This window comes from Lactuca virosa, chromosome 1 (assembly GCF_052849685.1).
Source record: "Lactuca virosa cultivar CGN04683 chromosome 1, Lactuca_virosa_CGN04683_v6, whole genome shotgun sequence".
Lineage (NCBI taxonomy): Eukaryota > Viridiplantae > Streptophyta > Magnoliopsida > Asterales > Asteraceae > Lactuca > Lactuca virosa.
Window position 1 is genome coordinate 51,714,523 of NC_136426.1, and position 15,891 is coordinate 51,730,413.

The following is a 15,891-nucleotide window of genomic DNA, read 5'->3' on the forward strand; positions in this document are numbered from 1 at the left end:
AGTTTTGAAACATTTCAAAACATTAGGTTTTAGAATTTAAATATTTCAACATTAAACTTTTAATCAAAATTTTAAATTCCAAAACTTGAGGGCAAGTTTTGAAACTTTTCAAAACATTAGGGTTTAACTATTTAAATTTCAAAAACAAAACTTTTAAGTTCAAATTTAAACTATAAAACCTAAAGGGGGTAATTTGAAACTATTCAAACTTACTAGGGATCAAATAACAAATAATATAAATCAAACAATTAATTTTGTGATTATCTATATTTGACCTAATCCAATTTTAGTCACAAGATAATTACCAAATAATTTGAATAATCTATATTTATCATATAAAGAAACTATTATTCAAAAGATTTGAAATTATCTTTTGTTTTGGTAAGGATAATCATTAACATACAATAAAATTCGGATTTTATTATCAAAAAACGATTTTGGCATCAATCCTACAGCAAAACAGCAAGTAAATCCCGAAATATACTCTGTCAGACTCCCGGACTCGCCGAGTCAGTCCTGAACTCGCCGAGTCCAGATACTGACTCGCCGAGTTGAGTCGGGCAGAGGCAAGAAAAACGATTTTCAGTAGAAAAACGACAATTGCATCACATACAACAGAAACCAATCAAGGCTCTGATACCACTGATGGGTTTTGAGCATAACATCAATCCTATGGTGTTCATGCAACCCTAATTGCTTGGATCTAGTTTTTCTACTTTGAACATGCAATAAACTTCCAAGACTTATAAACCCTAGATCTAGCATACAATTAATCAAATTAACATATAAACTAGGGTTTAGATCTTACCTTGATTGTTATGTAGCAATAACAATCAATTCCTTGGCTTCAGAAAGCTTAGTGCCTCAAGTGTTGCACCTCTAATGGAGTCACAAACACCACTAAGCAATTGGATGAAGAAGGAGGAGAGAATAGGCAGCCAAAAAACGTCTACAAACCCTAATCTCAGTGTTAGCCACGTTTTTGGTGCCCAAGGGTTCCTTATATACTTAGGCTATTAGGGTTATCAAACAAGGAAACCCTAATTTGACTGCTTAAGCCCTAAGCAGCCCATGGACCCCTTCTAGAACATGCCGTGGACGATTTCTAATGGGCTTCCCCATAGAATTCGTCCAACCTATTATTCCAAGGCGATCCATAGCCCAATTGTAATTATCTTATAATTACAATTCCAGTCCCCTAAGTTTAATTAATCTCTTTTAGCCACAAAATTAATTCTTAATTAATTCTTGACTAATATTAATTAAACAATATGATTTCTCCTTTAATATATTATTCTCATAATATATTAATAAATCATAATTAAACCTTTCTCTCTTTAATTCATCCTACATATTGCTATGGTGAAGGCAACCCAAAAGGACCATGCTCATAATCGGGTCAAGTACATACCAAAATAGTTATGAACTTAGACACTAATCCAACAGCTGGTTCATCTAAATTTACCAGTGTCCTATCACTGATGAATGTGTCACCGTCTGAAGTAATATGAAAATCATACAACTCAGGTGGCACACTCACCCTAGTGGATCTTCGAAGAGGTAATGAGTTATCAACTGGTTCAACAGGAACTGTTTCCTCTGGTTGAGTGCTAGTGTCATCTAAGGTTCCTTCATTGGCTAACTCTTGAATTTCTTCAAGGTCAATGGTGCTCCCACTGTCCTCTTTGAATATGAGCTCTCTTTCTAGAAAGACTCCTCTTCGTGCTACAAAGACCACGTTTTCACTAGGTCTGTAGAACAAATATCCAAAAGACTGCTTTGGGTAACCAATGAAAACACATTTCTCACTTCTAGCTGCTAGCTTGTCGTGAGTCTCCCGTCTTACGAAAGCTTCACAACCCCAGACTTTAATATGTGCTAACGAGGGAACTTTCCCCGTCCATATTTCGTGAGGTGTTTTGGAAACCTTCTTTGTAGGGACAAGATTGAGGATGTGGGCGGCTGTCTCTAAGGCATACCCCCAGAAGTGAATAGGAAGCGAAGCACGACTCATCATAGAACGAACCATGTCTAACAAGGTTCGATTACGCCTCTCAGCTACACCATTTAAATGTGGTGTCCTAGGAGGAGTTAATTGTGAGACTATCCCACATTCTTTCAGATAGTCGTTGAACTCGATACTAAGATACTCCCCGCCTCTATCGGATCTAAGTACCTTTATCTTCCTGTCCAATTGATTTTCGACTTCATGCTTAAACTCTTTGAACTTTTCAAAGGTTTCTGACTTATGTTTGATTAAGTAGATATAGCCATATCTGCTATAATCATCAGTGAAAGTCACATAGAATTGATTAGCATCCCTTGTAGTTGATCTGAAGGGCCCACGCACATCTGTATGTATGAGATCCAACAGACCTTCACCTCTTTCACAAGACCCTGTGAATGGTGATTTTTTCATCTTTCCCAAAAGACAAGATTCACACATATCATCTGATTTTAGGTCAAATGATTCCAACACTCCATCCTTTTGGAGTTGGGCTATGCGTTTCTTGTTAATGTGTCCAAGACGACAATGCCACAAGCATGCCTTGTCTACACTATTAGACAAGTCAATATTAAATACACTATTTCCTAAGCTATCAACACAAGTCACTGTTTCATACACACCATCACAAGGCAAAGCTTCAAACACAAAAACACCATTCTTATAAACAGAAATTGAACCATTCAAATCATTAAAAGAATATTTAAAACATTGTCTGAACAATGCATGAAATGAAATAATGTTTCTCGTCATCTCAGACGAATAGCAACAATTTAATAAATCTAATCTAACATCCTTACTAAGCAAAAGTTGATAAACTCCGATCTTGGTCACTGGTGAAGACTGCTTGTTTCCCATGATCAAGTTTATCCTTCCTCGCTCTATCTCCTCACTTTCTTTTAGCCCTTGTAAATCAGAACAGATGTGAAAACCACATCCTGTATTAAGGACCCATGAACGAGAAGATAATGAGTTATTAGAAGAAATAGTGTAAATACCTGCTGAAGATGGCTTCACTTTGCCATCTTTGATATCCTGCAGATATTTTGGGCAGCTTCTCTTCCAATGCCCTTTGTCATTGCAATAAAAGCAATCTGCATCTTTTGGATCAGAAACATGGGGAATGGTAGCATTGGGCTTAGCCTTTGGGCCATTACTAGATGACCCAACTTGAGCCTTGTTCTTCCAGTTTTGCTTAGGAGGACCTTTCCTCTTTTTCCCCTTTCCCTGTCCAATAGCCAAGACAGGGGCACTTGCAGTAGTGGAGGCTATACTTTTACCTTTCATCCCTGCTTCAGCTGTCTGCAACAAGTTGTGCAATTAGTGTTGTTCAAATGGTAAGTTAGAATAAACTGACCATAACAATCAGGTAAGTGTCTGCTCAGTGTTGTTCAAATGGTAAGTTAGAATAAACTGACCATAACAAGCAGGTAATGAGTTCAAGACCATGTCAATGGCCAATTCCTCATCAAAGTGAATGTTGAGCTTGACCAAACGCTCTATGTAGCGTTGCATTCTTTGCACATGAGACACAACCGACTCCCCTTCTTTCATCTTGCAAGCCATGAGTGACTTGACTACTTCAAAGTTTTCTTGACGAGCTTGCTTATGGTACTTTTCCATAAGGTCCTTGTTCATCTCAAAGGGCCAGTAGTCCTCATAGTACCTCTGCAGTTCTGGGGACATGGTTGCGACCATGATGCATGCCACTTTGGTAGCATCATCATAATGTTTCTTGTAGGCAGCATATTCTTCAGGAGTAGCTTTAGACTCATCAAGCTCTTTGAGCTCCTTTTCAAGGACATATTCTTTGTCCTCAAATCGAAGCACCATCTTGATGTTACGCATCCAATCGTTATAGTTAGAGCCATCCATAACGACTTTGGAGCAAATGTTGAGCAAAGAGAAGTTGTGGTTGGAGGATGATGAAGCAAAAGTGTTTCCAGGAGTAGACATCTGAAAGGAAAGAAAGTTTTAGTTAGATTTCAAGATACCTCAATATAATAACCCAAAGATATAATATTAAGGTTAGGATCCAACTATGAAGATTCACAACTTAGAAATGGGATGCCGAGATCCAAGTGTAAATTTCATAAAGGTAGGTGAATGACGATTCACCAATTCCACCATTAGACGAAATAAACGAAGTGAAATTCCTAATTCTTTTGAGATACATTGAAACTATTCAATGGCATGTTTAATCTCAGATTATGCTCTTCTATTTGTGACTGGGATGCCGAGGATCACAAACAAGATGTGAATAACCATGCAAATGTAATTGGTAACCTCATTGTCTTTATCATTAACTATTGATGTGCTGGTAAACCACACACGCTCCATCAAAATGACAATTATGAGATACCCATTACTACTCTTTATTAGTGCCTTTTAGTGTGCTGGTTAACCACACATGCTCCACTAACGACCAATAAAGCATAATGTGCAATTTCATGGATTAGCATACTTTTCACATTTTTCCTAAAGTAACTAGAGTTGAGATTTTGTAAAATAATGTTCTAGTACTTTCTTTAATAACATTATACTTTTAATGAGATGTAGTTGTCCTATCAAACCCGTTCTGCTAACGACCCTCCACTAATCAAGGAAGCGGTGGGTGAGAGTGGACACCCATTTAACTACCATTTTATAGGCAGTTTCCTTATACCCCCCCTTATAGACTAGCTTCGTGAATGAGGCACACTAGCGATTTGACTGACCATATTCTTATACATATATAATATTTAACTTTTAATTATAATATATATATAAGGTGTGTTTTAAACTTTTTAAAACTTTAGGGTTTATATATAAATTTCGAAAATTAAGACATTAATTTTAAATTTAAAATAAACCAAATAACTAGATTTAATATTTATCTATTAATTAACTTTTAACTAATTTATTAAATCTTGTAAGGATTATCTAATTAAATTAAACAATTAATTTAATCCTAATCCATATCCCTTCTAGATTTCGAAAATATGGGGATATGATAATTTCCTTATTTTTCTCAATTATCCAATAAGGCAATTATTATCCAAAACAAAGAAACCCTAAAAGGGACAAGCAAATTTCGAAATTTTAAGGGAGGAGGCAAGGGTTTCCAAAACCCTAACCCTAATTTCGATTAGGGTTCATGGAGGCTAGGGTTTTTCGAAAACCCTTTGAACCAAAACCCTAAAATCGAAAATTTTGGCCTTTAGGGTTTAATGGCTATAAACCCTAATTTGCAATTCAACTATTATAGCAATTCAATTTAAAACAAACAATGGCTCTGATACCACTGATGGGTTTTAGGTAAAACAAATAAACTAGAAAACAATTCCTAAGTTCACATGCAACCTACTTTGGATCTATGTTTTAACTATTGAACATATAACTTTGAATTGCAAACAAGAACCATAGAGGAGAGAGGCTATTTTCGAAAATAAATAACTAGGGTTTAAGAGTTACATACCTTTCAATTGTTATAGTAAACAATTGATAATCCTCTTGAACTTGATCTTCTTGGAAGCCTAGCACCACAAATGTAATGCCTCTAATGGAATCACACCCAAGAACTAGCAAGAAGGAAACTTGAAGGAGATAGGGTAGGGTATGCAAAAATCGGCCTAGGGTTTCTTCCAAGGTAGGAGTGGCCGAATTTAGGAGCTGGGAGGCTCCTTATATAGTTGAGGGATCTAGGGTTTAGGGAAAACCCTAATACTCCTTTGCTTGGGGCCTAAGCTAATCCAAAGGCCTTATCCAAAGCTCCTTGGACGAAATCCTTAGGGTTTCCCCTATAGATTTCGTCCACCTCCTTCCAAGGAGGTTCTGGAGCCTTCCACTCAACTATTAAATAATTGCAAACTAGTCCCTGCACTTTATAATTAATACTTTTAACCCCAAAATTAATTCTGATTAATTTCTGACTAACTATTAATTAAATATAATGATTTCTAGTTAATATATTAATCTTTTAACATATTAATAAATCATTTATATTAATTTATTAATCTTATAAATTAATATCTCTCCTTTCATAATTTCTTTGTCCAGTTGATAGGTTGAGGGCAACCCAAAAGGACTGTGCTGCTATCAATTCAAGTACATACCAATTATAGTTATAGGCTTAGACACCTAATCCAACAGTTTTCAATTTTAGTTTCAGGTACTTCAGTTTTCAAAAGAGGATCTCGGGATGATTGCAGTGCACACACCATTTGTTCAGCTTGAGATGTTTATACTCTGATATTGTTGACAGATGTTATGATATTCTTGAGATACACGGTTTATGATTTTTACATGTTGAACGATAATCATGGTTTTATTAATGATTTAAAACGAAATTTTTAGACTGTATTTTTGGGATGTTTCAACAAGATATGAAAGCCATGAATTCCTATACTAGGTGATTGTATGTCGATGACATGGTAAAAAGCTTCTAGAAGAGTTGGATCTTGTATCAAAAGATAATTCTATAATGCCACATCATTTGTCTTTCTTTGTAAACAATGCTACACTCCATGTTCCGGATATATTGAATGGTGTCATATATATAATCCACGACCATGACCTACACATCAAAAAGTACAGGGGTAAAAGTTAATAACCTAATTACACTCTTATTTATGTCTCAAAAGTTACCAATTAGGATGGCTTTTTCTTTAGACTCTGTTTTGAGATGCGCCTTAGAATATGTGTGCCCTTTTTCATTTCTCTGCAACATCATATCATAATTGTATTATTATATAAAGTGAAATGAAAATTAAATAACAAGTAAAAAATAGAAGAAATATATGTGAAGTGATGTGAGCACCTTTGGCACAAATATACTATGAGATAGAAGATAAGGAGCAACATCAAAATCAATATTGATATAGCAAAGTAGAAGATATTGGTATGCTTATGCAAACAAAACAAAACATATATAAGTCATCATCATTTCAAATATATATGATGATATGAATAACAGCTTGTTTTATAGTTGTTGATTGAGTCAGATCATTGAGTTAATGTGCGAATGAGTCAAACACAACCCTGAATCTAATCGAGTAAGAGGCATATCAGAAGAACCACGACTGAGTCAGAGGTTTCTAAGTGTGATATCAAACATGACAGACCCAACCTCTTACCAGACCCAGTAAGAGGCATATCAAGCAACCCCAAGTCACAATAAAATTCACATATTAAAAAGACGTGAATCTCTTTACCTTGCCTCCTCTAGAAAAGGGCTTAATACGACATGAACAAGTATGTGCATCATAAAATTGGCATAAAAATAGTTCTGCAAACAATTGGAATTCACAAACTCTCCTTCAATGTTAGGAATTCACAAAAATCTTTCGAGCAGAGAAACAATCTCTCCTTAATTATAGAGTCTTGCAGACACCTGTTTTCCTGTACATCAGGGTCCATCAGCAGGCCGACTTCATGGTAACTTTTAATGTTGGTCAAGAAATTTCTCTGCTTGAAAGATTTTCTTACAATATGTACAACGCCATTCATTTACATCCACATGAATCTTATGATCTTCTTGGTCTCTAAATATGTCATTTCCAGGATGAAGCTTACACTTATGTGACATTTGGTAATTCTCTTGTTCAACAAATGGAATCAAATCCTGTATAATTTAAACAATACAAGGACATGTTGTTTCACATTTGTTTAGGGTTTTATGCCTAATAATTGGTGCTTAAAACTGTGACTATTGAGCATGAATGATGAACATCAATTGCTAATACCTCCTCAATAATATTGTATACAACTCTACTTCTTTCTCTGGAACAATGAACTTCATGAGCATGTTTTTCTAAACTCTGGTGCAAAACCAATTGTTAGAAAATATATGGCAGTTTCTTTTTTTATGGAACACCAAACTTGGTGAAGCTATGATTTCTATTCTTTCTATCATATTCATAGATACCAAGAATCAACATATTGATTCTTGAAGATGCCCAAAGTTCACACATTTCAGATAGTTATCACCAGAACAAAATAATCCACAAACTCTCATGTCATTAAGTCTTTGTAATCGGTATTTGACTGAACAAGACCCTAACTGATTAGATTGATATCTATCTTGATATTTCTAATTCTAATAAGGCAAAAAGTTCAACAACAAAAGTTCTTCATTCTACCTGTTAAAATAACAGAATACTCTAGCAAAATTCTGTTAACAGATAAAAAACAGAAGATCTCCTAAGAATATGATCAAGAACATCAAATTGGGGTTGAATCTAAACACAAATACTATAATTATTTGACAAAACAACATTTAAAACTAACCCAACTTGCAATCTAACTTCAACCAAGAGAATCGAACTACAAATCTTCGATGCATACATTACTCACACAGAATCGGTATTCATCAGCTATGATGACATATGTTTTTTTTCATTATACTTGGTATACTTGTTCGCGTATTTCACATATATAAAACATCATAAAATGTAAAGATTAGGTAGAGAAATTCAACCTAGAACTTGAAATACCATAACCTGAAACGTAATTTTGCGCTGAAATTCTGATACATAAACATATTTATGGGAAAACAGACCTGTGAATTTGTGAAGACTCGTATCATCGGTTGCTAAGAAATCAATACGACTATGAATCTACATGCCCTAACTTCCGGCCTCGCCATCTCTTTGGTTCGAAAAAAATTCTCTATTCTTCCTTTAGCTGGATTTTGGCGAATTGAGTTGGGAGGTAAATCGAAAATGTTTTAGAACGTTGAAGGTTAAAATGAAATGTTTAACTTATACTTAACTCTATAGGTTTTGAAAATTATATTTAAGGTCCTTGGAGTTGTAAGAATTCTTATAAACTCCTTTATCACATCAAGCTGCAAAGTGGCACAAATTCAAGGAGATAAGTAGGGTTAATGTTACAAAGTGCATTATTTAAACAGTTAGCCGGTTACCATCTTGTTGACTCACCTAAGCGATAATGTGTTAGTTTTATTGATGTTGGTTTTGACCAACTTGATGACGTGGATTGCAACACCATATCTTAAAAAAGGAAGTTGGTTTTGTTGATGTGAGTGTCGATCGACTTGCTAGCATGGATTATCACATTAGATCTTAAAAAAAGAAGAAAAAAAAAGAAAGAAAGAAAGAAAAAAGATGCTAAAGGAGGTTGCACGATTCAAACTCATGATCTACCCCAAGGAAAACATGTGTGTTTTTCATTAAACCAGTGAATATTTATATTTATAATCTTATAATAGAGGTCATACAAATTTATATTGTTCAAGATAATTATCATTCTTACGTCATATTCATTTGAATTCTCTATAACCCTTCATCTTTCAAGTAATTAATGATATTCACTTAAGAGTTCTTTTTAACATATATCTTATAATTATTAAGTATTCAATTTAATATTATATTTTATGAGTATCAAATATCTAGTAGTTGAATAGGTTTTTTATTATTATAAAAGAGGTTAATCATTTGAACAACTCACAAATATAGATCACATACAAAGTGAGGATCAAGAATAATATAAAACTTTTAAATTTTTTTGTTAGTTTGAGTTTTTTTGGCCACGTTTTAAATCACATACAAAATAAAAGAGAAAAACAATGTATAAAGAAAATTAAGTTTTTGTGTTTGTTTGAGTTGTTTTGCCACGTTTCGAACAATGTTACGATGTCAAAGTTCTAAGCTCATATGTTTGTTATATATACATTGTAGTGTAACTTAATATTTTTCGTCCTACAATCACTATGAAACAAATGTGTGAATTTTATAATAAGTTATTCTATTTAGTTATGTTTTATGCTTATTTTGTAACTTAAATCTAAACTTATCTACTTAGTTGATGATTTGGATTTTAATTTAATATTTTTTGTATTCTTAATTGATCAATTATAAATATCTGTACAAATTTCGATATTTTATTATTATGTGTTATGTTTGAGATTTCAAAATAAAATCTTATTTATATATGTTTAATTTTTCTTTAAAAACTTTATGCACAATTAGTTACATAGATATTATTATATTTTAGTATTTACAATTAAACTAAAATTTAGAAAAAAAAAATTAAGAAAAAGAGAAAAAAAAATTTAAAACTTTATATATGTTTAAATTTTTTTTAAAACTTTATGCACAATTAGTTACATAGATATTATTATATTTTAGTATTTACAATTAAACTAAAATTTAGAAAAAAAAATATGAGAAAGAGAAAAATATTATTAGAAAAATAAAACCTATGGTTAAATATAAATAATATTTTTATATGTTAATTCTATTCTTTTAATTAAATAATGTATTTGATTGATTTAGCATTTTGACTTTCAGTTATATACTAAATTATTAATTTAGTCATCCAAAGTTTCAAGAAATCATTTCCAACGTTAATATATGAAATTGTTTCATAATTAAAAAATTTATAGGTCATTATTCCAAATAAAATGTATTTAATTAATATGCTTCAAAATAAATATTTACTTAAACAACATAAAAAATAACATTAATTATAATATATAAAACAAAAAATAAGCCTAATTATAATATACTGTATATAACGAATATTGATGTAGTACATAACATAATTATAACATAACTATGTAGTTAAAATATTAACATAAATACATTATTAAAGTTTCAAATTAACATAAATACGAATATTGGTGTTGAAAAACCAGGATTCCAACTCCGATGTAGTTTGGAATTTTTGGCTTATGTATCCTATTTAACTTTTTTTGTATTTTTCTTTTAATCTAGCATTTCGCTAGGTTATTCTGTTGATATAAGTTTTGATGCCACTATTCATACCACACCAAATCTCATCCCTGTTAAAGAAAAATACAAGACATCAATTTCATCATTAAACACTCCTAAAATCCATAGCACATGCCTTGAGTGTTTAGATAACGATACGCTCCACATTTTAGCATAGCATAAACGGGCCCAGCACCAATTCCAGAATTCCATCGTAGCCACATTTCTAGCTAACCGATATTACCCAAAGTTCCAAACTTTCACTCATTCTCGCATGGCTCAAAATGGAACCAAGGAGTAACGCAAAAGGGTGACCACTTGAATCACGCACATATAATGAGCAAAACCCCTTTATTTTTTCCCATGTTCGTCCAGTTTCACGAATAATCTTGTGGGAAGTAGGAACCAAAGACACAATCACAGTATGCCTCTTGATTTCACAGAATTTCAAGAGAAGTTTTCCACTGGCGTTAGACCATGGCAACGCTCCTTCCAATTCTGGGCCCGAGCTGTGGATATCTACACTGGTTATAAGGTAAACGATTCAAGCAATCGTTAGAAGTAAGCCAGATAGTAATTGTTGCCCCAATTGAGGTTCTTTTTGGTTTCTCGATGTTATATTTTTTTTTTCGGGTGTCTTGTGTTGTCTTGGCCATATTTTCGTAATTGAGGTCTTCTTGGCTTCTTGATGTTATCGCTTTGGGGTTATATTGTGTTTTTTTGGCCTTTCTTATCCCAATTTCAGTTCTTCTTTGTTCCTCGACGTTTTCTTTTTGCGGGTAAAAGTGTTTTCTTGCCATTATTTTCCCAATTTGAGGTATTCATGGTTTCTTGATGCTTTCATTTTATGGTGTGTTTACGTTAATAGGTGTTTCAACTTCGAGTTAATTTCGAGAAGGATGTGGAGAAGGCAGAAGCAATGTGGGAGAGACAACATGAACATGCGGCTGAAAAAGTTTATTCCATGTGTTCTGACATGGGTGGGTTCTTTCTCAAGGTTAGTGTTTGATCAAAAAGTTTGAATCTTTATATGATGCGTATTGTTCTTTTTGCCTTTTTATGGACTCTTAATGTGTAATTCAATTTGGGTTTTAGTATTTTTGTTGCGTGATGGATTAAGTTGGTTAATTGGTAAATTTTCAGCTTATGTTCCCAACTTTGTGCATTAAGCAAAAAAAAGATCCACATATAGCTTATGAGATTAAGTCTTCGTTAAGTCCATTATGAGGGAATTTGATTGTAGGACTATGATACTTACTATAGAATGGAGGGTAAATCTTGATGTAAAAATGGCAAATTTGTTAGATTGCTCAAATTCTTGGAAAACCGGACTTAGCACCAGCTGCATGGGTGAGGAGGTTAGTTACTCTGTGTGATCAAGCTCCTGCAACCCCATCAAACATGGTGCAACTTGTTCTTGAGAAGGAGTTGGGTAAAAGTGTTGATGAAATGTTTGAAAGATTTGATTGGGATCCTATTGGCTCTGCTTCGATTGCACAGGTATCCTGTTTATCACAATCAAAAACTAAAAGTTGTTAAATTGAATGTTTTATATTATACCTCAAATGTGTTTCTTTCTGATTTAGGTTCATCGAGCTAGGTTAAAAGGCGATAGAAATGATATTGTTGTCAAGGTAAGGCCATAGAAAAAATCTATGATTACTCTGAGAGGGGAGAATTATTTAAATTAATTTTATTTAAAAAATCTAAATATCTTTTTCAATTATAATCTATGCTATAGGTACAACATCCTGGTGTTCAAGACTTGATGATGACAGATATTAGGAATTTGCAAGCTTTTGCATTATGCATACAAAAGACAGATGTCAAATTTGATTTCTTCTCCGTGTGTAAAGAAATGGAGAAGCAGGTGACCACCAACCCAAGAATCACAATCAGATAATCGTTTTGAGTAAAGTTAGGGATAGTTAGGTAATTTTACATTTCTTGTTTTGTAATATGCTAATCTTGTTTTCATTCATGTCATTCAAGATAGGGTATGAATTCGATTTTACAAGAGAAGCCGATGCCATGGATAGAATTAGAGCTTTTCTACTTTCAGTTAACCGAAAGACACCTGTTAAAGTCCCACGGGTTGTACGCAATGCGGTCACCAGGTGAGTATTTGGCTGCTAGTAAAATGTCTAAAATACCCCTTTTTGAAAATTTCTAAATTGAATATTGAATAGGAGGGTGTTGGCAATGGAGTATATAGATGGGATCCCGATTCTGAATCTTGGAGATGAAATTACGAAAAGGGGCATAAATCCGGATGGTAAGATGGCAGCAGCAGCAAAGCAGTAAGCCCCCACAGACTCAGAGAGAGAGAGAGTATGAAGAATTTCATTTGCCACCTTATTCTTAAATAGTTTTATCTGGATAAATAATAATTAAGAAATGGAAGGAAAAAAGTAAACGAGGGCAAATTTGTAAAAAGTTCTGTTGAGTTGTTCTTTCTGCATTAAGTAAAAAAGAAACACTTACATAAGGTCTGTTTCTAATCTAGACCGAATAAACTGTCTGAATGAGACTAAATGACGTTTTTACCCTTACATTCCAAAACACAAATTTTACAATATCAATCAATTATACCAATATGCATCGATTTTAATGTAAGAGAAAATAGGTAAAGGGTTGGTGTCTTAATACATTAAGCCGTGTTTTTTTGGCCTAACCCATTAAATCATTATGTCCAGATTAAGTAAAAAAAGAAACAACCATGTAAAGCTTTGAAAACTAAATGCTTAAGTTAAAAAGAAACAGTATCTAAGTGAAGGCCCTCTTCAAATGCAGGAACATCCTAAAAAGTCTTACACTTGCATATGGACAGATGATACTCAAGAGTGGATTCTTTCATGCGGATCCCCACCCCGGAAATATTCTCATCTGTAAAGGCTCAGAGGTAATTATGTGGCTTAATTTTCTTTTTCTTCTAAATAATGCTGTTTGATGCTTGAATTTATATTTTCTTTTTCCTTTTTTTTGTTAAATTATCTTTTAGGTGGCGTTGCTTGATTATGGACAAGTGAAAGATCTTCCAAACACATTGAGGCTAGGTTATGCCAATTTGGTTCTAGCTATAGCTGATAATGACCCCACAAGGGCTTCAGAGGGCTTTCGGTAAATACATTAAAAAATTATGTCCATTTAGACTAATAAATGTTTGTTAAATGTTAATTAATCGGTGTAATTATATTTATAAAGGGAACTTGGCATAGATACGTTAAGCATGTGTTCAGATGAAAAGACGGAATTGTTTAAGTTGGCTCAGGTAATGTTTGATACAAAATTACCACCGGGAGTGAAGGTGTTGCAGCCTTTCTCGGAAGATTCTTCAATTAAAAAGGTCGCAGTACGGGTACGTGTGTTTCACTTCTGATGGAATGGAATCGGTCATTCCATTACACTGATTAGATTACTTTGTTTAGTCTTTTCCGGAGGAATTGTTTTCTGTTCTTCGCACGGTGCAATTGTTGAGAGGGCTTAGCGTCGGTCTGGGAATCGACTACTCATGTGCGGAGCAATGGAGGCCCATTGCTGAAGAAGCGTTATTTCTTGCTGGCAGACTAAAAGGTCCATCAGCTCAATTTCAACAACTCTTTACATCTTGAAATTATTTATTATAATCCTTTGTTAAAATCTTAGAATACATAAGTTTTTTTATTATAATCTTTTCAGTCGAGGATATGAGGACCAGAGAACGAAACCAACGTGGGTTTTTGAAAAGAATATTTTGGGGCAACAACCGTAATTGATACAGATGAAGCTTTATATATAAATCTTGTTTATGGTAGAGTTAAATCATTTATTTATCAATTTAATTAGTACAGTGGTATACTATACCACTAGAAAAGTGTGAGTTTTAATTATAATTTGAATCGAGCCCCTTGTTTGTTCGTATTTTGCCAACGACTTAGCATGCTCAATGGTTTTTCTCTTGCATGATGCTCCTAACTTCGGTCTCACCAATTGAAACATCTATAGCATGACTAGTTTGAAAACTATTTGAGGTAAATTGTGCAGTGACCTTCCCAAACCATTTCAAATCTTTTAAGAATAAAATAAATTGTCAAAAAGGGTATGCAAGGGCATCGAATATAATATAAGCAACCATAAAGTGTTAATACTATTTCAAACATCAATTTAATAATATATTGTAAATGTCCACAAGCTCTAAATCTTCCAACCACCGATTTAAGCATCAATATGAACATATGTTTGGAAAGCCTAATAAGCGTTACATGGGTTAGACATTTGCAGGAGAATATTGATGTTCACAAAATCCGTATGTTTAACCCTGTAAAAACATTTAAACTCATTAGTCATTTAGAACTTTTATCTTGAGGGAAAGCATTGAAATAACAAACTACATTGTTATAAATATCATAAAACACAATATGCAACATAAGCAAAAAACATTGTAAGTAAATGCAATGCTTGATGTAGAATTAATCCCAAATCCCAAGTTATCTAACCTCACAACGCAAAAATCATATCTATAAGGGACTTCTCAAGGTAAATCCAAGGGAAAAATGGTAGCTCTAAGCATAGAAATGAGGTTAGCACGAAGCAAAATGCAAAATACATCTATAGCGACACACACACATCAAAGATTTAGAAGCAGATATCTCACACCAAAGTTATCAACTTGAGTTATTTATTACGCAATAAACAACTTTTTGGATGCTTTGGAATTTTCGAAATTCTACTCTTTTGGGTTGCATAAGTCACTAAAAGATGGCCTTCTTGACAAAATTGTTTCTTGTTCGTATGTATTTTTTTTTTTTTTTGGTTATTTGTAGGAAGCCCAAACTCAAATTTAATTGGGTTCGTTGATTGCAATACCCAAAAAGAAGAAGTTATTCAATTAACCAAACTGAATATAATAAAGAAAACAGTTCAGTTAATCTAAAGATCGATACAGTTTATCGAATTTTGGACGGTTTCTGAGTTTTAAATATTATTATTCTAAACATTCCTGACTCCTGAGTGCATTGTATGTAGCCCACGGTAGTACTGGTATCCTCGAGTCCTCCACAGTCCACAAAACAGTGGCACGTGAGTTACTGGATGATCACCACGTGCTCCATGTTCTTGGGTTTGATATATCTATATATGGACAAGCTTCTTGTTTTCGAATATGTTCATTGCATTTGCATATGCATATGATAT

The 15,891-nt window shown here is 33.5% G+C and overlaps 1 protein-coding gene across 1 annotated transcript; it reads left to right on the top strand.

The window, feature by feature from the left end:
• The first annotated feature begins 10,894 nt into the window (after positions 1-10,894).
• Positions 10,895-14,673, top strand: LOC145128433 (protein ACTIVITY OF BC1 COMPLEX KINASE 8, chloroplastic-like). Its single transcript, XM_079063250.1, has 12 exons — positions 10,895-11,254; positions 11,588-11,716; positions 12,025-12,219; positions 12,306-12,353; positions 12,461-12,589; positions 12,712-12,836; positions 12,909-13,019; positions 13,513-13,621; positions 13,721-13,839; positions 13,924-14,077; positions 14,148-14,292; positions 14,398-14,673. The coding sequence occupies exons 1-12, from the start codon at positions 11,144-11,146 to the stop codon at positions 14,472-14,474; spliced, it is 1,452 nt and encodes a 483-aa protein (XP_078919376.1). The 5' UTR covers positions 10,895-11,143; the 3' UTR covers positions 14,475-14,673.
• Positions 14,674-15,891: the final 1,218 nt, after the last annotated feature.

Coding starts and splice junctions, on each gene's coding strand:
- LOC145128433 (XM_079063250.1), top strand. CDS start 11,144: ATGCCTCTTGATTTCACAGAATTTCAAGAGAAGTTTTCCACTGGCGTT. Junction 13,020..13,512: donor ATGGCAGCAGCAGCAAAGCA/GTAAGCCCCCAC, acceptor CTTCAAATGCAG/GAACATCCTAAAAAGTCTTA. Junction 13,840..13,923: donor AGGGCTTCAGAGGGCTTTCG/GTAAATACATTA, acceptor ATATTTATAAAG/GGAACTTGGCATAGATACGT.